The following is a 25111-nucleotide window of genomic DNA, read 5'->3' as shown; positions in this document are numbered from 1 at the left end:
TTTAAAGATGCCGATGGTCAAACATATTGGACTACAGTTGAAAATACAAAAAAAAAAAAAAAAAAAAAAAAAAATGGAAATCACATATTGAAAAAAAAAATTCACAAAAATTATTAAATTACTTTTCATCTTTCAGACATTTCAAATGTACTCAAATGAGTTAGCAAATGCTGAAAGCTTTTTGTTTGTTTGTTTGTTTGCTTGTTTGTTTGTTTGTTTTCCCTACATTTTGTCATTACTTGTTCATTGTAATTTATTTTTATATTCTTTTTATACTTACAGAAATTTTTCTAATAAAAAAATGTATGCAACATGGGCCTGAATTTAATTTGACCCTATTTTGACCCGGTAGGTAGACCTGTTACTTAAACTCTCTTACAATGATTAATTGAAGCACTTGCTTAACATAAATAAATAAATAAATAAAAGAAATAACAAAAGAAATAAAAGAAATTACTTATACACCCCACAAATCAAGTCATACAAACCATCTCCATACAACACATTTTCATGCACATAAATGCCCTCTCATGTGGAGAGGAAGTTGACACAGACGATTCTGAAGTATAACGGGGGGGGGGTTACTAAAAAGTTTATTTTTTTGCATACCTGTGTCTGTGAAATTTCTGTATAACAACTTTGTATTTAAAAGCCTCTAGGCTGTAGTTGTATACATATTTTGAACTTCATATTGCTTTGAGGTGTAGGGTAGATGTCATGGCACTGTTCAAGCAGTTCAAGCACAGTTCAAGCAAACTCAAACTCAAGCCAAGGGCGCCATCTGCTGGAGGGGCACCGCTAGTGGCAGGGCCAGCACTGTGTGTGTTTGTGTGTGAGTGAGTGAGTGATTGAGTGTGTGTGTGTGTGTGTGTGTCTCTTTCTGTGTCTGGGAGAACTGCCAACAGCTCATGCGCCTGCAGGAGAGAGTCTCTGCAGGGACGTGAACAGACACCGTCCCCAACCGGTGCCAGCCGACAGGCACGAGGCGGACGCGGGGCACGGGTGCGAGGGCTCGTTCAAAGCTGCTTGCAGCTTTAATTATTATTTATTGTTGTCTTATTGTTGTGAAATCAAATTTGTTGTGAAATCAAATCTCAAACCCTGATGCAGAATCACTACACTTAATATATCAACTGATGGTAGAGAGAAGCAAATTGGAGAGAAAGAAAGAAAGAAAGAAAGAAGCCTGATTGATAGGTCACAAGAGTCATTCATATAGTGCAAGTTGGAAAGAATCAAAATCTGAGTAGTGGTATATATGCATTTTTTTATTCAATAAAACTTAAATTTATCCATTGGAGTCCAATCAAACAAATTTACAATAAGGTAATTTTTAAATTACATAAAAAAAAAAAATACCATACGGCAGAAGATAAATAACAAGATTTCCTTCTCAAAAAGACTAATTTGGTTGGAAAAATATACTTGGCAAAAGCACATAAGGCATTTTAAAACAGTGTATAAGCTAACAGCAGTGGTCCCCACAACAAATCATTAGCCAAAACATTTATCCGGGCACTAGTGTCCTGGAATGAAACAACAACAACAACAATAATAATAATAATAGACAATTGCATTGATTTTTTTTTTTTTTTTTTAATCCCAAAACCCTTTTTTCCCCCCACATAGCAAGTCAGGGATTTCCCTCTATTGCAAATTGCTACTCCTTTCCCTCATTATGCACTGACATAATCAGCTACTTTCTGCCACAAAATACTTTAATAAGTAAATTATATAGTTATCCATTTTCTGCACCAGAACTGACGGGTCTTTACAGTTGTGGTATAAATCTCATATCTACTGCACACCATCATGGAAGTCAAATGGAGAACTAGCTGTGAGAAAATATCTTTTGCATATTTAAACACGCTGAAAAGAGAAAGACACTTGGAGAGATTGTTGTTGTATGGGTGCAGATCCATTCAATGTTTTTTTGTTTGTTTGTTTGTTTTGTTTTAAAAAAAAGGGAAGGTGCTGTGGCTCCAAATTTTAGCCCTAATGTCTACTCCAAAACACTGAGTTGTAGCCTATGAGAGCAGCTCAGGTAATGTGAACAAACTAGTTTGTGGTTTTGTTTGCCAGCTCAGGAATTAATCTTGATATTCGGCTACTGTACTAGCAGATTCCACTTGTAATGCTAGATGCTGCTAATTAAATGACTACAGCTATTTGAAGAACCATTTTAAAAAGGACCATACCAGTGATTTTACATGTTTAGCGTAATATCTACAAAATATTTACTTAATATTTCTGCTAATCTTTTCCCACAGCAAACAACTGTATATTAGAATTCCAACATAAATTTTCCTCCCTTTTATCCTGCCACTAGATTCCATTCATTCCCCTATGATATGAAAATGAATTTTCAGAGACTTCAAACTTTCTTCACACCAGTATTCCATCACTGTAATAAAGCTGTCCACATTAGTTTTCCTAAAAGGAGCCACACTGTTGTGGTTTGTGCTTGAGAACAGTCCCGAGGAGATGTTTGCTTTCCACAGCCAATTATGAGTTCTGAGGTTTATGAATGTTGATGACTGTAAGCCACAAAGGCAGCACATTATAAGAAGGGTGTTTCAACTCAAAATTCATATTTGAAAATGGATGGCTTTTGATTACAATGGAAAATGTGGGTAAATCGTAGTAAATGGGCCAAACATTAAAAATCACTAGCGTGGTCCTTTAACCTTGTGTACAGCTGAGTATAATGACCTAGCTCACAGGCTGACATTATCTAACATAAAATTTGATTATTATTATTGATGACAAAAATTGAGTCAAAAACAGAGCCAAAATTAAATCATGTCTAAGAAATTGTACTGAGAAAGCCATGTGGTAAGTTTAAAAACATTTGAAATGCCAACAGCTGTTCACAGCCTCTGCTGCCCAAGACCAGGAGACCTCCAACATGGCTGCAAGGGGATATGTTAGGTCACCTTAAAGTCCTTTATTATAACTCCATAATAGATATTAAACAGTAGCATACTAGCTGATGAAGGTAGACAATGGACAGACTGCCCTTTCTTTCCTTGATTACCTGAGAACACAGAACAGTCTACAGAACAGCCCTGCATAGCTGACCTCAGTGGTTCATGAGAAGGAGACTAGGGAGTGGTGATATTAAAAATCAAGAAACTGTCTCTTATTAAAAAGGTCCAGGCCAAGTTTATTCAGGAAACGTATCTCCAGCTCTCGATTTGAGGTTTGATGGCTTCAGCGGGTCTTCCTGTAGTAAACAAAGGCAAAAACCAATACTACTGATGCAACTACTGCTGCTGTCCTCCATCGGGAAATACCACGGATCACCCCCTCCTACAACAGATATAGAGCAACGTCAAATAAAAGTGAGAAACTACAAAATGAGAGAACATTGAGAGTTTTGAATCAAACTAAGCTCTTTCCATTAGAACGTAAACCCATAAAGTGTTGTTCTAATTTCAACTTTATTTCAGACAGCATCTCTAGACATAAGCTGTGAGGTCAAATTAAAGCACTGCAACATGAAGTGCATCATGGAACCACTTCAGTGGACAATCCATCACTCACCCAGCCTCCCTGCTGTACGATCCAGAAGTAGAGTTTCTCTCTGATGAACTGGAGAACCCAGCTGATGATAATCCTGATGTTCTCTAGATGGTTAGTGGTCAGTGCCTTTGAAACCAGAACAAAAAACACCAGTCAGAATACCTGAGATTTTCTTATTTAGTATTATTCTTCATGCTTTCTGCATCATCCACCAACACTTCCTAAAACTCACTCAGTATAATAAACCAGAGGCTGCATTTTCTACTAGTGGTGCAATGGATCATCATTGATCCGTGATCCGTACGGATCTCTCTCCATGGTTCGGCACGCGCATGGTCCGCGGATTGGTTGATGAAAAAAAAAAAGTTGTGCACGTTCACGTGAAGGGCGCATGTGCAATCCACACTGGTCAAGCGCTGCAGGAATCATGGCTAGCGGAGAAGCAGAGGAACTTGAAAAACCTCCTGCATCATTTAAGTCACATGTATGGGAGTATTTTGGCTTCCCTGTAACATACAGTGATGATGGAAAAAGGAAGGTGGACAACAGTGGCGGTTCTGCCTATGTTGCTGCCCTAGGCAAAATTACTGGCTTGAGCCCTTCCATGTTACTACTCCTACCGCAGCCCAGGCACAGCCTGGGCTTTTTTATTCAAACAAGATTTTGTCTATATAAAAAAGTATCTTATTTTTCCAAAAAAGGGTCTTGAAAAAGAGGGTCGTCTTAAAACCAGGGTCGTCTTTTATGCGGGTCAATATGGTAGTCTAGAAAACTGGCGATTTTTTTTTCTTTTTTTGAGGACACACTTTTCTTTTTTAGGGCCCTCGCCTCTCTGGAAGAGGGCCCTATTTTATCTGTAGCGTTTCTTTCTTCTTATTACACTTACGTGTGATTCGGCCTTAATTTGACCCTCTAAACATGCTCAAAAACTCACCAAATTCGGCACGTACATCAGGTCTGGTGAAAAATTCGATAAAATCAAAAATCGGACCCCCTAAATGCAAAAATGGACTCGCTAGCGCCACCTAGGGACGCAGCAGCCGCTGCGGCCCACAGGAATGTCGTAGAAAGACCAAGACCAAACGTAGAAAGACCAAACCAAAAAATTAAAGCTTGCAGCTTTAATTTTTTTAGTTTTTTTTTTGGAGAGCGCTCGTGTGCCCCCAAGTAGATTGCGCCCTGGGTGGTTGCCCACGTTGCCCATAGCAAAAACCGTCCCTGGTGGACAAAACCATTACGGTGTGTAGGCACTATGGCACCTGAAATTAGAAGGTATCATGCCTTAAATTACACTTTAAGTTGTTTTTATATAATTTAAAATATTAATTAAAAATTGGATGGACATTTTTAGTTGAATGTTTTTATTTAATGGGCAAAAGTGTTATACAAAATAAATGGAGGACAAAGTTATATTTGTCTTGTCATTTTTTTTTTTTGCTGATCCGAAAAATGATCCGATCTGTGACTCAAAACCATGATACTATCCGATCCGTGAGTTTTTTGATCCCTTGCACCCCTATTTTCTACAGTAATCCAGTCCAACAGGGTTGGGTGGACATTATCCTCGGGTAAAGATATTGTTGTGGAAGTTAAGACCAACTCACTGTAGTGACAACATCCCGCTTGCTGGAAAGGAAACAGCCACCTGGCCTTAATGGCACTGCATTTATTTGCATATGTTTTCCTAGCTAACACTGCCATAAAGGTTACTTAATAAAGACTCCCACTTTGGGGGCTGGTGGTAGTGGAGTTGATGTGAGAAAGATTATGACTGTTGTCATCATTTGCTCAAGTTCCTTATTCATATAGAAGCCTTTACTAGTGTTTTAAGTGGAGCTTTTTAAGCTTTGAGTATCTTAGAACATGGGCTTATTATAGATATATATTGATGATGTTTCTATCAAGGATGACAATAAAAACCTTTTAAAAAAAATAGTTTACTACCCTTTTACGTAAACTCTAAGAAGAGTGTCTTTAAGCTGCATTAGGAATGCAGCCTACCACATTAAACACTAAATACAAATTTTTGACATTTCAGAGAAAATTATCACATTTAAAGAAACTGAATGTCAGATAAAACATCCACTCTCAGCAGCTTCATTTAAAACAAGCCCATTCTTTGTAACACAGATGCTCCACTGGGCCTGCCTCTAGTCAACATGAATGTTGTCACCAAATTTCATGGCAAGGCAAAAACTTTGTGAGATATTAGTGTGCAACATTAACAATTTGACCTGTTGGTGGTGTTAGAGGAAAGTTTATACAGTCACCAAAATGGATAGATTTCATAGAGTAGTTGCTGTTTGCATTTTTGATTTGTTTGGACATTTAGTGGTATTTGTCAACACTAGGTGGCAGTAGCTCAAAAACACAGGGTGAGTATACTGTAGGTAATTGGAGAGCAAAGGTGGGCATCAGGTGGTGGTGAGCACAAGCGGTTTTTCACCAGATCGAGCAAACATACTGGCCACTGATCTGACGCACCAAAAAAGAAATGGCATGTTAATTTTGAACAATTTCAGAAAAAAACCCCACTAAATGCCAAATAACTTGTCATATGAACAATACATTTCTGTGCAATATATCTTTATGGAGGTATGGTTTCTTCAGGCCCAGGGTGTGTAGCCCAGTCCGGGAAACACCCCTGGGATGAGGAGAATTAATTACCTCCTATTTGTGCAATAACCCCCCCCACCCCCACCCCCCCTCCGCCGCCCGCCCGCCCAGCAGCTACGTATGGACAATACATTTCTGTGCAATATCCCTTTATGGAGGTATGGTTTCTTCAGGCCCAGGGTGTGTAGCCCAGTCCGGGAAACACCCCTGGGATGAGGAGAATTAATTACCTCCTATTTGTGCAATAACCACCCCCCCCCCCCCACCCCCCCCCCCTCCGCCGCCCGCCCGCCCAGCAGCTACGTATGGACAATACATTTCTGTGCAATATCCCTTTATGGAGGTATGGTTTCTTCAGGCCCAGGGTGTGTAGCCCAGTCCGGGAAACACCCCTGGGATGAGGAGAATTAATTACCTCCTATTTGTGCAATAATCCCCCCCCCCGCCCGCCCAGCAGCTACGTATGGACAATACATTTCTGTGCAATCTTCCACTGTTAACACTGTTTAGTCAGTTGTTTTCTTTTTCTGTTGTTTACATTCTGTTCTTATTGCACTCATTATTATTTACACTGGTTATTCAGTTGTTTACGCTGCTCAGTCCGTTGTTTACATTCTGTTTTTATCTAGTTATTCTCAATTGCACTCATTATTATTTATACTGGTTATTCAGTTGTTTACACTGTTTAGTCTGTTGTTGTACATTCTGTTTTATCTAGCTATTCTAAATTGCACTCATTACTATTTAGCTCCTGTTTTTTAGCACTAGTTATATAGACCATATCATACCAGTTATATAGACTATATTTATGTATAATATTTATATTTATATATACCTAAACGGTCCCACAATTCCATCTCTGCTGTAATCCGGAAGCCAAGCAACGACATTTCGTTGCCAAAATCTCACTGCTGTGTTTTTTTGTGCAATGACAATAAAAGAAGTCTAAGTCTAAGTCTAAGTCTAAAGTCCAGATACATGAAAGTGTTATTTGGAGCTCTGCGTGGAGCTATAGGCTCAGGTATTTGTGTCCGTGTGGCAACTGGAAACAAAAAACCTAAACTATCAATGTTGTCACCAAAAATCCATGTGAATAATAGATCTGAAGGGGCAGCACTGGTGGCTCACCAGTTAAGAGCGCATACCATGTGCCGGGGCTTTGTCCCGATCGCAGCGACCAGGGTTCGAATCCGACCTCAGGTCCTTTGCTGCATGTCATCCCCTCTCTCCCCCCTGCCCTTCCTGTCTATCTCCACTGTGACTGTCAAATAAAGCAGAAATGCCGAAAAAGAAAATAGATTTGAAGACTTGGTCCTCTGGACCTCACTGCTGACCAGCCGACCGTCACAGTGATATATAGGCTCCCACTTTCCAGCGGGGCAAAGATCTCAGAATTGGCCTTCAATAAGCTATAATAACAGACCCCACTTCAACGTGACTGCACTCATGTAAGATTATAACATTGATTTATGGAGCATCCAGGTGGTTACCTTGTAGATGAGTCTGTAGGCCAGATGGAAGAGGGCCACCACTCGACCCCAGTTGATGCCATCAGTAAAGATGCTCCTGGCCACCGTCATGAAGACATCCTGAGCACAGTTGTTCGGAACCTGGCTGATGAGTCTGATAACAGAAGATGAACACACATTTTCTTCATCAATAGAAATAATCATCCCCGAAAAATGCAACAGAGCAGACTCAGGACCACACCCAGCAATGTCAGGTGTGGTTAGAAGGGCAGGCTTTTGACTCAGAGAAGTCACTGCAGCATTGTTTTTTCAGCAATTAAAGATTTAGGGCTTTCACCACACACTTTAAATGGGATCACCTTGTAGAAAAAAAAAAGTTCTTGCTTGTTCATTAAGCAACATTTTGTTTGTGCATATCAGCACCTTGTGCAAAACAGTAAAGGTAACAACAAACTCCATTACATTTAATAGTTATATACACACTCATATACAAACAGAGGTCCTCGTTACTACACCCATGTAGGCCTGCAACTCACAAGACAAGTTATGATGGCTTGGACCTTTACAGGGGAGGAACTTTGAGTAACTGGACTTCCTAAAATTTTAAATTGAAGACCCATGCCCTACAGTATTTCTGCAGTAGTCTAATTCAGTGGCCTGGCCAGTAATATACGCTATATATGCTTTCCCTCTTAAACCTGTTACTAAAAAAGACATAAGTGAAAGAAATTCAGTTACTGTCAATTGCAGCCAGCGACTCAAGACAACACCGGGTACAGTGACATAGAAACAAAATGACAAAGTGAGGCGACAAGGCGAAGTTGAAAAATTATCAACTTTATGCAAATGAACTCAGTGTCACATGTGACATGTAGGCAAAACGACTCAAATGAACCCATCAGGGTGCTGGTGTGTGAGTCCCAAGGCAGAAACACATCAGTTTACACGCGTGCAGGAGCTACAATTTTCAGTTTTGTAGTAACAGATGTGAACGGCTGGTTACTCACAGCACTGGTGGGTATGTAGCATTGTGCTTTTGCCAGGCAATGACTCGTGTTGGAGAAAAGTGCAAGAAGCAGTGTTCGGATATTATTAATTCTAATGAAGCTCAGAAAAAAACAGATTGCTGCATTCACTGAAACTCACTCCAAAGCAATGTTTTAATTTCTTTCTCACTGTGACCTTAGCACTTGTAGTCTAAAGAATCTGGGGATGAGCTGGCAACATCAGAGCAGAACAGAGCTCCTCAGTTGCAGCCGGTTGATGAGAGACAAAAACCGGCACCACGCTGTCTTCATTCAGTGGAAATCAACTGGCACACAACACTGAAGAGCATAAAGGAGTCCAGCGGACCTCAGCGGTCTTTCATCGCCCTGTGTGCAGTTATAGTTTTGGAGAGGTGCAGTAAGCTCCGGTGGCAGCAGCCTCTGCAAGAGCCACATGCACCTGCAGCACAGCTATGCCGGCATTTTGACACAGAAGTAAATAGCCTATGTAACAGTTAATTTACTTAAGAATTCCTTATAGTGCATTCCCAGCATATTACAAAATTAAAGTAGTGAGTGCTGATACCCAGTGATACAGAAACACAGCAGTTTCCGCCACTAAGCAAGCAAGAAGTGGAAAAGAGCTTCAATAATAAATACCACAATAAAACTGTCTTTCTGTGCATCCCAAAAAATGTTTGTAGTTTCAGTAGTTGACATTCAAAATCTTGTTTGCTGGTGACAATTCACTTGCATTCATTTGGAGCAGCACACTCCCACCAAAGCTGCCTGGTAAAACCTGGATGATCCATTACATTTGTATGGAGTAACTATCACTTTAACACCACTGTGTTCACAGAGCAGTTTGTTGACAGTTTGTCAGGAAATGCATTAAATGGTACAATGCAACTCCAATGACTGAGGGAATAACATTCACAGCATAATTTATCCAACTTACAACTGTGCTTATATCATAAGTTCTGAACAGTTCACACTATCTATACTCACTATGCGGGCAGCAGGACAGAGATTGAAGAGAGAGAGAGAGGTCACCTATTTGAGAGACAAATGAACTGGTAGGTTTCCATAGCAGGTCCTCCCACCAGAGTGTACCATACCAGAGAGATAGATGGCATAACAAAATGAAACATGGTTAAAGAAAAGAGTCTGAACTGATGCTCATATACAGTTATTTCTCTAATACCCTGTCTACAGTTTGCTTTAAAATGTGTGTCGGGTGATCAGATCACAGGTGGAAAGCACTAACTTCAAGTGTAAACAACTGCAAAGACGCATTGCGATCTGATCACTCAAACTACTTGCCCAGGTAGTCTGGGACGCATTTTACCACATATCATTTGTAGTGTAAAAGTTAATGTGTCCTTGTGTGTCCCCAGCAAGGACATAGTTAATGAAGTGATGTAACAAAATCCTAACACACTGGTCACTTAAGACACTTTTCAGACGCATGATACAGACAGATTTGAACCTTTTGGTTGTCCACTTGTGTTCAGATGACCCAAAACACATGTTAAAACGAAGTGTACACAGTCTCTGTGAGACGCTCAGTTCTGGCTTTGCTGAAATTGCAGGGACCGGAATACAGTTTGTTTCAAATACTCCCATATTCTCCAAACTCGCAGGATCACAGATTACCAAAGCTCTGTCGACAAACCACATACAAAAACGTCACCAAATGATCTTTTCTACTTTGGCTTGGACCAAAGATAACATACTGTAGGTACAACTGCACTCTCAGGCCAATGCGTTCCAGTAGTTATTTTTCTGCATAAGGCATAGCTTACCGTTGGAGCTCAGCATTCCGGTTTATCTCTTCGGCAATCTTGAGCAGCTGCTCCACCACTTCTTTTATCTGTGGATCCTGCTGTTCATTTGGTCTTCCTCCGAGATCCACAGAAGAGACGCGTTGCCCTGGATCCTCTGTATTCATACGTCCAATCACATACCTATAGTTCAGAAACCAGCCACACAGGAGATTGACAAACATTAGTTTTGTGTCTAGCACTTCTCTTGACGTGCATTGTGCTGCTCTGCAAGCAGCTTATAAATCCTGTGTGAACGGAGATGAACTTTTATTAAGTATGTTCCTATGTTTCTTATGTAACTATCCAACTGCTTTCACAAAGTGCAAAGAGTGTAGTTCATTTGGAGGATTCAGTTCATTTCAGTCTGCTCAACAAAATGACTCGTTCACTAATTCTGTCGGAGTTTGTTCAGAGGTCTTGCATGAGGATGCATGCTGCGTCCCTCCTGAACACCATATCATTCAGTAAGCAAGTAACCAAATTAAAAACACAGACATAGCAACCTGAGCCTCAGCATAATAAGCCTTCATTCTCTCGTTCACTGCATGGAGCTGATTCGGTGAAGGAGGCTGATTCAGAGCGACTCAGCTAGTTTACCTGTCAGTTCAGCCCCATCGTGTTGAAAAGACATGAAAATCTGCCACCTCACACAAACTTGGAAATTATGTGGAGATAATCCATTTTGTGAATTATGTGACTTCTCCTGTACACATTCATTAGCAAAACAAAAAAACACTTTACTCCCCAGCTGAAGTCGCGCATCTTCCTGAGCACTGGGTTGAAAACTTAACTGGAAGTTAGGGTGTGCTTGTTGCTTAACTCCAGAATGGCCCAAAGTGATCGGGTAACGAGTTCTTCAGTTCAATGGCACCCACGGCCTTGCCGGCTGAGTTAGCTCAATTCTGAATTGGTTTCCTCAATTGAATCAATAGGGTGCGTCCACTGGACACATCAATACTGAGTTTCCTGCATCTTTTCAGATTTTAATGTATCAGGGACACAGGATTCGTACCATTTAACATGACTGTAAAGTGAGAGTGCAGATTCTTACCCATATAGTGGCATTTGCTGGTCCATGCCAGTGCACTACATCCACTAAGTTTGTTAAAAGAGTGTCCCAAACAGACATTGACAAGAAAACAACACGATTTCAAGCAGTGACACAAAGCTGAATTTTTTTTCCAAGGATGCACAACAATACAAGGTTGTCTAAGTTTCACTCTGAGCGCTAGCCTCAGCCAGCTGGTTTTCCGAAATGGCGGATCTATTTTCAGCCCTTGCACTGCCAACTTGCGAGGTGATACAGTGGTAGTGCTACAGCTGAAAAAAGACTCACCATTCTGGAAACCAGCTTGCTGGGGACAGTGATGAAACCAAACCAAACGTGTGTTGTTGTGTATTCTTAAAGGCAATTTTTCAGCTTTGTGTCACTGCTAAATACAGTACGCTCCCAATGAAGCTTTCGCTCTTACAACAGGAATGGATTTACTGTAAGTGACCAAACCTGCCAATGTTTGACACTCACACAATCCAGCAAATACCACCATATGATTAAGAATCCAAGCTATCACTTTAACAGTGAATGTGTTTCAATAATAGTCTTTGTAAAACTTACCCTCTGAGAAGCACAGCTCCTTGCTCCATGATGGGGTCATCGACAACATCTGGAATATTGATAGTTTTGCTTGTTATTATCCACAAATCTTCAACCATGACTGATAAAATACACTACTATCAATAGTGCAGAAATTACTTTAAAAAGGCAATACAGTCATTGCAATTTATGCTTTGATTAATACCATAATTTATATGGCCTACTGCAAGTTACATTACAGGATTAATATGCTTTAGGAAATATGAGTTTCCTTTCCAAAAGCACCCAAATTTCAAATTTAAACTAATCCATTACATTTAATTATGTCATTTAGCAGCGCCATTTAGCAACTGAAATATGGTTCTGAAAAAACACATTTTTATTTTGATTCCAGGGATCAGTTCCTGTTAAACATATTCAACAAATTTTACTCGTGCTAATTTCAGTTTCCATAAGGGTTACCGTAGTATCCACCTGTGGAGTTTGAATCATGGACCGCAAACAAGAAGCACGCAAATGTGGCTTTATTTTACTCTGAAAAATGCCGGATTGGCAGCACAGTGTAACAGCTATGCTAAACTATTTTGGTGTGAGGGAGGATGCACTACGAACATGTCCAAACTTCTTCACCTACATGGTGTACAAATCAACGAGGGTGCTGTGTTTGATGTGCTGCGGCACTCTCCCTCTCCTGCCTCGCCCTCCTCCAGCTCTCCTGAGCCAACAACAACCAGCACCTCATCAGGTAAGGCTTTGTATATATATTCATGTTACATCATGTTATTTGGTTTAGTTGCAAACAAACTGTAAATGAGTTGGTTTTGCCATGTTATCATTTTTTTTTAAGTTTTTTTTTTTTTTTTTTTTTTTTTTATTTGGCATTTCTGCTTTATTTGACAGTGACAGTAGAGAGACAGTAAAGGCAGGAGAGAGAGGGGATGACATGCAGCAAAGGACCTGAGGTCGGATTTGAAACCACAATGCTGCGATCAGGATTCAGCTTTGGTACATGGTACACGTTCTTATCCGGTGAGCCACTGGGTGCCCTGTGTTATCATTTCAATGGCCTACAGGAATTGATTTACTATCAAATCATTCACCATAAATGACAGAAACCAAACTGAACTCACTCAATACATTCATTTTATTTTTTTCTTATTCTTTTTAAATAAGATTTTCTTGTGAAATAAACAAGTAACCTGTTTTGACACTGACACTCAAACAACTGGAATCAGGAATTGTTCATATCCAAACCATGCCCACCCCTAATGTTCATGGAAGACTGCAATTTGTCAAGACAGACTGACCAGCCACCTTCTGCTGCACAGCATCTCACAGAGTTTTGCTACCGGGAAAACAGCATACAATGGTGGAACATGAAATGTAAACGTCAATTCAAAACATAAATGACTAATATCTGTAGGAAGGAGGTTACCCTGCAGACTGCTGGAACTTGCAAAACTTCCTGATATTATTCTCTCAAGAGCGGAAACGTCTTAGTTCTCTATTTACTTCCCAAAGGATGCATGGTCAGACTAAGGAAGCAATTTGATGAGACCACTTTGAGCTCTGGGAAGCAGCAGTCTGCATTTGTCATCATTCATTACAAATATTTAGGCCCTTAAATTATTAATCAAATCAAAAAAGGAAAATTATTGAAAATGAAAACATTCAATTGTTGCAACCCAAGTAGTGCCTTTAAAAAAAAATATGCGGATTCATCTCTAACTCATAATAAGTTCAAGGTGTTACTAATTTCTAACCAATCATTAAAAAGTGTCAAATGGGGAAAACTGTGATTTCTTTGAGTTTTTTCAAACAACCAACTATCAGATGGTGTAAGCTGACATCACAGAACTGGAATGGTCTTGCAAACCTCAAGAGGGCTGCCACACAATGTTTGACAATGTTGTCATGGATATCAGCAGTTGTTTGTTCCACCAGACTCTGGGATCACTATATGTTACAACGGCCATGGTGTCGTTTAATGCTTTGAAGGTAGTGTTGTTCACAGTTAAATCCTCAAGTACAGCCTACCACAAGAAATTACCTTGACCCATCAGAAAGTGGCCGTTCTATTCATTCAAAGTCTATGGTTGACACTTTACCTGCATACAGATTTTTAATGAGAGCAGACCACTCGTTTTCATTTACTTGACTAATATTTTGCTTGATAGTGTGGACTCTGACAGTTGTGCTCCTGGTCTTTCACACTGGTGGCCAAATGTGACGTCAAGTTTACTACGGATGTCAGCGGCCATTCCGATAGAAGGTCGCCACCCCGTCCTTTAACCCGTAATAAAGCTGGCACCAAACCTTTGGCTCTCCCTGGCACACAACAATGATTTACATTTGTATTATTTGGCACGTTCTGTCTTAAAAGTATATGTGTCACTAATTCTAAACAAAAAAGAAAAGGGAAAAAAAAAACGAAGTCGCGGAAGGAGAACTGCGCCAGAGTCCGTTAACAAAACCGGCTGTTTAGTGTTCTTCGCTTATCGGCAAATATAAATCTACTTGATAAGCCATGACGTGAATTCCGCAAATGTTAAGGGTCCACTTTTCAATTCGGCGTTATCTGATACGCGAATTGGCACTCGGTTCACTAGAATTTAAACTTTTAATACTGGTTGACTTGTTATCCCCTCCGTCTTCGCCCAAAACACGGGGAAGTGGGGGAAGAAAGCGAAACAAAGTCTTAATGGTGAGATTCTGCTGATATGATTGTGACTTCACGCATTTTTTTTCTACGCCGAATAGTCTCCACCAAACAAGCTTGTCAGTGCGTCGAAGCTTTTTATCAACTTCACGACGTGCTTGCGAATACACCAAACAACATTAATCCTCGAAGTTTTTATAGGATGACTGAGTGGACTACTCGCCCCATACAAGAGGACGAAACATAGCGGGGATAGAATTGTGGTGAGTGTCAGAGTATTTTATTTATCTTGTCTACTTACTATAACATATAACTTGGCAAAAACTTAATGTAACACAGGAAAGTGGCCTGGCATGGCCTGTCGCCTACCTTCCCCACCCACAGCACCCTGCTCTTCAAGTCCTCTTTCCTCCTCTTCCCGACCGTCAGCCATAGCTCCAAAACTTTATGCCGGCCAGGAGCTCACAGGCAAATGTAGTACAAATTAGCTTCTTGTTAGAAACATTTAGTTAGTTTGTAACTCAGGAGGTCAGATAAAGTTTAAATAAAGCCTCGAATAGTTCGACTATTTCAGAGAGAGTCCGTCCGCATAAAAGATTTTGCCTCCAGCTGAAGAACGAGGAAGTGACACGGAAACGCTCTAAAGTTTTACCCACCAGGTCGACAAGGCACACCTTCTTCCTGTGTCTGTTTTTTTCCCCCAGGAACCCAAGTGTAGGAATGCTTCAAGTAAAGGCCACGGGATAAGAAAGTGGAATCAACTGTTATGTTATCTTAAATATATGTGGTGCAAAGAAAAAAATAAATAAATTTGTGGAATTAGCATAGATATGCAAAACAACAACGAGGCGTTTATTGTGGAGGAGGCTATTTATTGCCTATTTATAATGTGAGATATGGCAAAAACAATTCAACAAATTGAATATGTTTAAAGCCCCATGTATACCTACTATACCCATTTTGCCTAACAGTTTTCCCTCAATAAAAAAGACCTTACCTTACCCTTTAGGTAACTGATACGGCAAGCAAATTGACAATACAACAGTTAACACTGGTGTGATGATTTGTCCAAACTTCCCTAGCACAGAATAATATTAACAATGATATACTTTTTTTTTTTTTTTTTTTTACCTGTACCTCTTCCGGTATAGGGAAACCAACCCTGCGTTCCAAATCGCATACTTATACTTTTTACTTTTAGTATGTACTGCAGCTGCCCTTACAAAGTATGTAGTTTAGTATGTATTGGGACATACTAATTCTTTTTTTCCCTACTAAATAGTATGGTAGTATGAGTATTGGAACGCAGGGCAGGGCCCCCTCCTGGAGCCAGGCTGGGGGAGTGGGTTGGAGGCAGGTCACAGGCCAGCCATTCGGTCCCTGTATAACTGCAGTGAGAGTTGTGCGCTACTGCCTCAAGTGGAGGAGTTCAAATATCTCCAGGTCTTGTTCACGAGTGAGGGTTGAGTGGAGCGGGAGACTGACAGGCTGATTGGGGCAGCTGCAGCAGTTGTGTGGTCGCTGTACTGAACTGGTGTGGTGAAGAAGGAGCTGAGCCAGAAGGCAAGGCTCTCAATCTCCCGGTCCATCTTTGCTCCAACCCTCACCTATGTTCAGGGTTAGTTCTGGGTTATGACCGACTGCAGAAACAAGTGGCAGAAATGAGTTTCCTCTGCAGGGTGGCCGGGTACATCCTTAGGGATAGGGTGAGGAGCTCAGACATCCGCAAGGAGCTCTGAAAGGAGCCAGCTGAGGTGGTTCGGGCATCTAGTCAGAATGCCCCCTGGCCGCCTCCCGGTGGAGGTGTTCTGGGCACAACCACCTAGAAAGAGACTCCAGGGAAGACCCAGGAAACGCTGGGGGATCATGTATCCTAGCTAGCCTGAGAATGCCTTGGGAACCACCAGGAGCAACTGGTGCATGTGGCCCTGGAAAAGACTGACTCAGGCAGCTGCCACCGCAACCTGGTTCCAGATGAGGAGCAGAAAATGGAGGTGAAGAAGAAAGTAATCTAATCCAAGACCTTGTTGTGAATCAGCAAACCCCTGAGCCTCTATGCCACCCCTTAAACACGCAAAGTAATACTGCAGTGGCTGTTTCAATAGTCAGTTCCACATGTCCTCACTGACCCTTAGTACTTCCTCTTGGAGGAGTTCTCACTACCTTTGCTCTGCTTGCCTCTTGCTCTCCTCTCTGTGGTGCAGGGAATCAATCCCCTTGAAAAAAACAAATCCCCAAAATGCATAGAATTTCCATACATACAGTATAATCACTACAATCACTATATGAATTTACTTGGATGAGGTTTCAGTCAACACATAACCTTTCTCAACACATAACCTTTCTATACAACAAACAACAAGTGCTTAAATACAATTGGCACACAGGTTGTTCAGAGTATGTCCAGAGACCCCAAAAGACACAAAACAACACCCATCCCAAACATCAGAAAGGGAAAAAAGAGCAATAGTCCAGGTCCCACTAACTCCATTAAACCAAAGTAAGTCAATAATGGGGAAGAAAGATGATTAGCAAATTAGCTTAGAATTATTAAAATTATTAAAATAATAACAATAATAGTAATAATAATAATAATAATAATAGCGAAAATGACATTTGTAATTATTATAATTTTATTTTATACTTAAATTTAATCTTAAAAAATAAAAATAAAAAATGTATTTACCACAAAATAAATGACAAGAAAATTAAATTCCCCAAAAATGACAATGAACAGAAATAAAGAGAATTTGTGAATTTTATTCAGAGGATTTAAAAAAAAAAAAGAAAAAGAAAAAGAAAAGAAAAGAAAAAAAAAAAGAAAAAGAAAACTTCCAGAATAATCCCACCTTTAGGCTTTTGGGGTTCAAAGGGTTAAACATCAATAAACATCTTTGCTGGTAGGGCTGACCCACCCAGGAAGCAAGATCTGATACAGCTCAGGGGAGGATCCCAAAAAGGCAAAAGAGCAAAAGAGAGCACAGCAGCCAAAGAAAGGCGAAATAAGACCACTCCACCTCTCATGACACCCCACCATTATATACATACAAATAGTCCACACATTGTCCACATTTATCCTTAGGACCAAAAATGCCTCAAAAGTCCAGGATTTCATAAATGAACACTTTAATCTACTAAATAATCTAATCTAACTCTAAAATTACTTATTGCTCTGAGTAAGAGCAATTTATCGATCCACCCTTTTATCCATTTTGTGCCACTTATCCAGGACCTGGTTGGTGTTGCTCAGTTGCTCCTGGGGGATGCTAAGGTGTTCCCAGGCCAGCTGGGATACATAATCCCCCCATTGTGTCTGTCCCGAGGACTCCTACCAGTTGGTCATGTCCAGAACATTTCCACAACATTTCCGACCCTGCCTCCTTTGGCTGTTGGGCTGGCTGCTTGCCAAAGTCCTTTGTCCATGAAGCTAGCATTTAGCAAAGAGTGAAGATGCACCAGAATCTGTTGCTTTCGTGACAGGCTTACTGTTAACTCTTCTGTTTTTTCAAGGGGATTTAGATAAATGCCCTGCTCCATTTTACCCTCACTTGTGAACGAAATCCAGAGATATTTGAACTCCTCCTCTTGAGGCAGTAACTTGCTCTCAACTCAGTGAGGGCAAACTACCTATTTCCACCAGAGAATCATGACCTCAGACTTGCTGCCAACAGAACCGCATCATCTGCATAAAGTGGGGATGCAAGCCTGTGGTCACCATACCGGACACCCTAACAAATTACAAATTTGTCCCAAAGGGCTTTACAGAAAAATACAACATCCTCTGTCCTTAGACCCTCACATCGGATGAGGAACAACTCCCTAAAAAACCCCTTTAACAGGGAGAAAAATAGGAAGAAACCTCAGGGGAGCAACAGAGGAGGGATCCCTCCCCAGGACGGACAGACGTGCAATAGATGTTGTAAACACAGATAACAAACAATAAAATGTATGAGGATAGATAGGTGGCAGATGAGGGATGATGACGCCAAGGGAAGCCGGATGCACCAGAGCAGCCAGGGACCCGGGCCACACAGCCACCTACACCATGAAGACCTGGATCTGAAGTAGACAGAGCACGCACTCGGACAAACACACATCAACCATTCACACACACTCACACAGAGACAAAGGTGGAACATTAATTATCTGCAGAAGACACACACAGTTGTGAGCTTGTGAGTAACACGATTCCTGGCAGTTCAGTTCTGAAACTCTAACTCCAAGTCCGAAACCCCAAAACACACAGTTTCATTCCATGAACATACATCATGTGATAAGACAAGAAAGACAATATTCAATAACCAAATCCACTCCACGTCAAAAGCAGATCAAAGACAGGCAGACAGACAGTGAATAAAATACAATCACAGTATAACACCATGAAAACCAGCAATATAGGTGAGCAAAAAACATAATTAGAACCCTAACTAACCCTAACCCTAAAAAATTAGGACTTTACATGGGCAAGTACGTTCTGTTTAAATATTCTGCTCCCCTTCTGACCACTCCCATGAGTTATGGTGCTTTGTATCATCAAGCACATATGGGAAAGTCATGGAGAGCATGTGAAATGACTGATTAAACAGGACTGTCATCTCCACTCTTGTTCCTCTTGGCTTCCTTATGGTGGAATGACCTTTCATCCTCCTACTTAAAGCCAAAACAGCAGAGTCACTCTACATATTCCATCACTTACTGATAATCCACCTACTGAAGAAGTACCTCTCATATCAACTTTACCCCGCTGAATCACAATCCCTCTTCTCACTGAATGTGATCTAAAAAAATAATTCCCTTCTATCTCGTCTCACATTTTATTTATTTTCATGGTGCTTCTCGTACATGATGATTATATCGCTTGTCTGAAAAAGCATGTAAAATAAATGGTGCAGTCATGCTTCTCCAAACTTAAATGATAATGCAAGTGATTTTGAATATTTGGCCTATTTATTACAATTTACTCATATTTTACACTGCAAGAGACTATTTTGTAAATCATGCAGAGGTACTAAAGATTTAATAGCATGTAATCCAAATCTGTCCATTTAAAAATATGAATAGGCTGAATATAAGTGTAACATAAGTTTGAAACACCACCTTATGATGTTCTGCTTCTGTAGCTAACAAAGTTGTCAACTTTCAGAAGCCATGGAAATGAATAATTGGTTGTGTTTTTTGTGATGATACCATCAACGTTCCTTTCATTTCCCACCTTTTTTTTTTTTTTTTTAAGTTTGTGTGGTCTGTTCATATCTGCTCATATCTGCATATATGTATGTACAATGCCTGACTGCCTGTTTTTGTCTCACAACTGACCAGATGATGGCGATGGTGAACCACATAAAATTCTCCCTCACACAGTCGTCTCCACACTCTGTAGGGATCAGACTGACAAGAGCTTGCAGGCTGTGTGTTTTGAGCAGACTGAATTGCTGATGGGTGAGTAATAGGTAGAGCTGTGTCATGTGTTGTTTTGATGATCCAGCCACTCCTCCACTACACACTCCAACCTACCCATCAGGTTTCTATTCACTAAGACATGAAGAAAATGAATGGACAACAGCCCAATTTAGGGTTGTGTTCTGCTGGCACACTGGTATGAGACCAGCTGTTAAATCTTTATATAAGTAAATACCACATTAATTTTGAAACATAAGTGTCGTTACTTTTAACAAACATGACCATCACAGAAATTACCATTGTACCACATGCATTACATTATACCATAATGTAGAGCAGCACTACGGCTACACACTTAGCACAGCTGTGCTCAGGATGTCTTGCCAGCTGATGAGTCTGACAACAGAAGATGACATGATAAAGATGAAGATGAAGATGAAGATGAAGATGCCACTGTTATAAGGACTCAGCCTTGTTACATGGTATGAGCTCCACCAGGTGAGCTACCAGGGCACCAATATTTAGAAAACATTCTAATGTACCATGAGATTTCTTACATAATCAAATTGAGACAACAAGACCTGCTGCTGAAGACTTAGATGATCTTCTCATAGTCCAGTGAGTCACATAGTTGACATTGAAATGGATGGATGGAGCTGATCATGGCTCCCATCATTCATGGGAGTGATGGGAGCCCTGCCCAGCATCTGCCCTGTGTCTCAGTGGTTGCATGAACATTGTTCACTCAGCTTCAATGATATGTATGCCAAGGTTCAAGCAGGGACAGACAGTTCAGATAGAGAATCATATGTCTTAAATCAAACAGACAAATGGATTTTTGAGAATCTAAAGTGGGAGAAATCTCCAGCTACAGTGTGGAGCACTGTGTGGAGTGAAGAAACCGAAATAACAGGACAGTAAACATATGAAATAAAAGGCGTAAGAGTGGAGAAAGTGACAACTGAATTTGATTAAAAATCAGGGGTATTACTGAATAAGGCACAAAGAGGGTGCATAAAGTGGCATGCTGGAATTAAGGGGATTGTTGATATAGTTTGTGTGTGGGTGGGATACTTTCCAACCTTGAGCACACATAATAGAGAGGATAAGTAGGAGTTGATTTCATTAAAGAAATTAGATTTTTATCATTTTGGGTTCAACACAGACAGAATAGCAAGGGCACCAACTGATTAAGTTCATTTTGTCTTCTATTGCGATATATAAGTGTTTTCTTCTATTCAGACAAATTCAAGAGAATGAGCTGTTCATACCTGCTTGACAGTTTCGACTGTCTCCAGTCTTCCTCAGAAGCGTCATCCAACGTATTGCTGACGTGTCATTTATCAGCTGATCGGCCCGACAGACCTGTCAGAGTCTGTCGGGTGGCCACGCCCCCCTCTCCCTAGGTGGTCTTTGGATCATCAAGCCACTCCTTGGAAAAACAGAACACCACTGCAAGAACTCAAAACAGCTGGCACAAGAGCTCAACAACATAACAGTACAAAAAGATGAAATCCTCATATCACACGACGTCGTATCACTATTCACCAAAATCCCTGTTGATCTCACTTTACATACACTCTAAGAAATAAAATGTTGGATTTACTTAACTAAGTTATGGCAACCGGTCCCACGAAACTGTGTTGTTTAAATTGGAAAAGCAATGTACTATTAATCTGAACAACATGTGTTAAGTAAATCTAACTTAATTCTCTTATTTTCAAGCTATATGATATTGGTACATTGCATAACCACAACAACATTATGTTGGATTTACTGACACCACATTCATTTAACTTAATATGATTGAGTTCTATTTACTTAACACAAATGAACATTATTAATGTGGTAGGTTTGCGTTAATGCAATTAAGTATTAATGCAACTAGTTGTGCTGTTTAAATAAATACGTCAAATAAATCCAATTTAAGTTGCTCATATTCACTTAACTCTTTATTCTGGAAACATAGGTGGGATTCTTAAAAATCAAAGTCACATGTGTACAATATGGCGAACACGGGATGACGAACTGTGCTTGCACATCCAACAAGTGTTTCCGTGACTGTTGAATTTTTTCTGATATCAGAGACATGGCTGCAGCCATCTATTACTGGACTTGGCTATTCAACTAGCAAGATGCACGATGCTTTCTATTCTCCCCTGCACCGAAAGGACTGAGCCCTAATTTCGTTGCATTATTATACGTATATGATTGTGCAATGACAATAAAAATCTATCTATCTATCTATATGCATGTGTATATACACATTCTCAAAAATGAAAATTTACTCATTAAAAAAATAATAACATGCCTAAATTTAAGGCATGTTGATACTTAAACATTATCAAAATTGTTAAACATTTGGTTAACTATAAACTGGCCAACCTGGAGGTTATGCTTATAGAAAACATCAAGAGCTACACTGTGTAATATAGGCAGTGCTGCAGAGCTAAGAATGAAATGTAGCTCCTCAAGCTAACCATCAATTGCTGAACATGGCAGATGTGAAAAGCTAAACATGGCAGATGTGAAAAGCTAACCATTAATTGCTGAACACCGCAGATTTGAAAATACCTCTAATTTCAAAAGAACAGTTGCCAATTTTTGAATTATTGTTTCTCGTAAAACATTATTTTCAATCAAATTAGGACAAACTAAGTATGAAGCTGTTTCTTCAAGACCAGCTGGGTGGTCTTCAGATACAAGATGGTTACGACTTACTTACATTACCACCTTTCACTTGAAATATACGTCATTGTTTCACAACACTTCAAATGGTTATTAATGTGAGAAAAGTACGCCACGAAATATTTCACTTCCAGAGCACACAATACATGTAATAACTCCTAGTTCTGCACTTCTAGTGTACAGCACATCAACATGACAACTCAGATGATCCATGTTTAAAATGAGCATGGGCATTCATAGTATGTGCATGGATATGAGTGTCTCTGACCATAATTCAATCTGTAGTGTCAAGTAAGTCATCAGATGTTTAACAATGATCTCTAATTTCTGAAGTGTCACATATTACAAATTCTCAGCAGTCTCTACCGTCACCTAAATGTTCCTAAAATATCTTGAAACTTCACAGTTGAGTCCAGCATCAGTGCACAGTCCAAAAGCACTCTGTATTCCTGTTCATCTTTACACAAGGAAAAACTATCCAGTTCTTATCCAGTCTTGAGGGTGATTTTACTTATGCAGTTTGTTTTTAAGGACCTGCACCTTAGTGGAGAGCTTGTTCCCATCCAATCCCATCAAAACCTTCTGAAGAAACTCGAAAGTGTATCGCAGGTCCTTGGGATAGCTCAAGTTCAAACAATAGATCAAGCCAAACAGGCATGCACAGCCATTTGCCATATCTCTGAGGTCTTGCAGCACTGCACATCCTTCAACGATTATGCCAACATCCTCAGGTGGATCTGTCACCTCTGCTCCCTCTCGTCCCCCAACGTAGATACCCAAGACCGCTTTCTCCATTTCTCCCTCTGCAGCACGATCAACATCCTCAAAATGGCAGAAAGAAACAGTATTAAACATAATCATACTAATGTATATAAAAATATTAATAATTTGCCAGTGCCATCAGAGAATAAGACTGGTAATTATGTTAAGTACTTGTTTGTGCCACAGAACTCCATTGTAACATGGTGTGTAGAAACAGCTTCAATAATAATAATAATAATAATAATAGAGATCACTTCAGGGAATATACGGGAGCTTCATGGCTGATTATTACAGGATTGATATTTATTATTTGCCTGCAATGTCTTTTCTAAATTCTACACTTGTGAGCATGTTTTTGTAGTGAAGATAGATATGTAGCTCTATATATATTAATATATTCAGAAGACAGAAAATAGGAGACACAAAAAATGTTCTGGACAGTACTTTTAGGTTAATGACTGTGTCAATTAAACGTTTCTGTGTCTGGAATTTTCTTTGGGAATTTGATGCTAAATTGTCATCATGACACACTATATCAACAAGAAAATTTGAATGCAAGCAATCCAGACAGTTTAAAATTAGCAATTTCTACATACACACACACACACACACACACACACACACACACACACATATATATATATATATATATATACACATATACATACACATACTGTATATACACTCACCTAAAGGATTATTAGGAACACCTGTTAAATTTCTCGGTAATGCAATTATCTAATCAACCAATCACATGGCAGCTGCTTCAGTGCATTTAGGGGTGTGGTCCTGGTCAAAACTGAATGAACTCCAAACTGAATGGCAGAATGGGAAAGAAAGGTGATCTAAGCAACTTTGAGTGTGGCATGGTTGTTGGTGCCAGACGGGCTGGTCTGAATATTTCACAATCTGCTCAGTTACTGGGATTTTCACGCACAACCATTTCTAGGGTTTACAAAGAATGGTCTGAAAAAGGAAAAATATCCAGTATGCGGCAGTCCTGTGGGAGAAAATGCCTTGATGATGCTAGAGGTCAGAGGAGAACGGGCCAACTGATTCAAGCTGATAGAAGATCAACTTTGGCTCAAATAACCACTCGTTACAACCGAGGTTTGCAGCAAAGCATTTGTGAAGCCACAGCACGCACAACCTTGAGGAGGATGGGCTACACCAGCAGAAGACCCCACTGGGTACCACTCATCTCCACTAAAAAGAGGAAAATGAGGCTACAATTTGCACGAGCTCCCCAAAATTAGACAGTTGAAGACTGGAAAAATGTTGCCTGGTCTGATGAGTCTCGATTTCTGTTGAGACATTCAGATGGTAGAGTCAGAATTTGGCGTAAACAGAATGACAACATGGATCCGTTATGCCTTGTTACCACTGTGCAGGCTGCTGTGGCATTTAAATGATACCCAATTGGGTATCATTTAAATGCCACAGCCTACCTGAGCATTGTTTCTGACCATGTCCATCCCTTTATGACCACCATGTACCCATCCTCTGATGGCTACTTCTAGCAGGATAATGCACTATGTCACAAAGCTCGAATCAATTCAAACTGGATTCTTGAACATGACAATGAG

General features: G+C 40.1%; 1 protein-coding gene across 1 annotated transcript; it reads right to left on the bottom strand.

Annotated features, from left to right (window-relative positions):
- Positions 1–1534: 1534 nt before the first annotated feature.
- LOC115357155 (apoptosis regulator BAX) lies at positions 1535–15324 on the bottom strand. The gene is made up of 6 exons (XM_030048552.1): positions 15045–15324; positions 12038–12086; positions 10402–10563; positions 7632–7764; positions 3547–3651; positions 1535–3312 (listed from the first exon to the last, which is right to left on the bottom strand). Exons 1-6 carry the CDS (start codon positions 15106–15108, stop codon positions 3214–3216), a joined length of 612 nt encoding a protein of 203 aa, XP_029904412.1. The 5' UTR covers positions 15109–15324; the 3' UTR covers positions 1535–3213.
- Positions 15325–25111: the final 9787 nt, after the last annotated feature.

The sequence above is a fragment of the Myripristis murdjan genome, chromosome 3 (assembly GCF_902150065.1).
Source record: "Myripristis murdjan chromosome 3, fMyrMur1.1, whole genome shotgun sequence".
Taxonomy (NCBI): Eukaryota; Metazoa; Chordata; class Actinopteri; order Holocentriformes; family Holocentridae; genus Myripristis; species Myripristis murdjan.
This window is presented reverse-complemented; position numbering and strand designations above follow the sequence as displayed.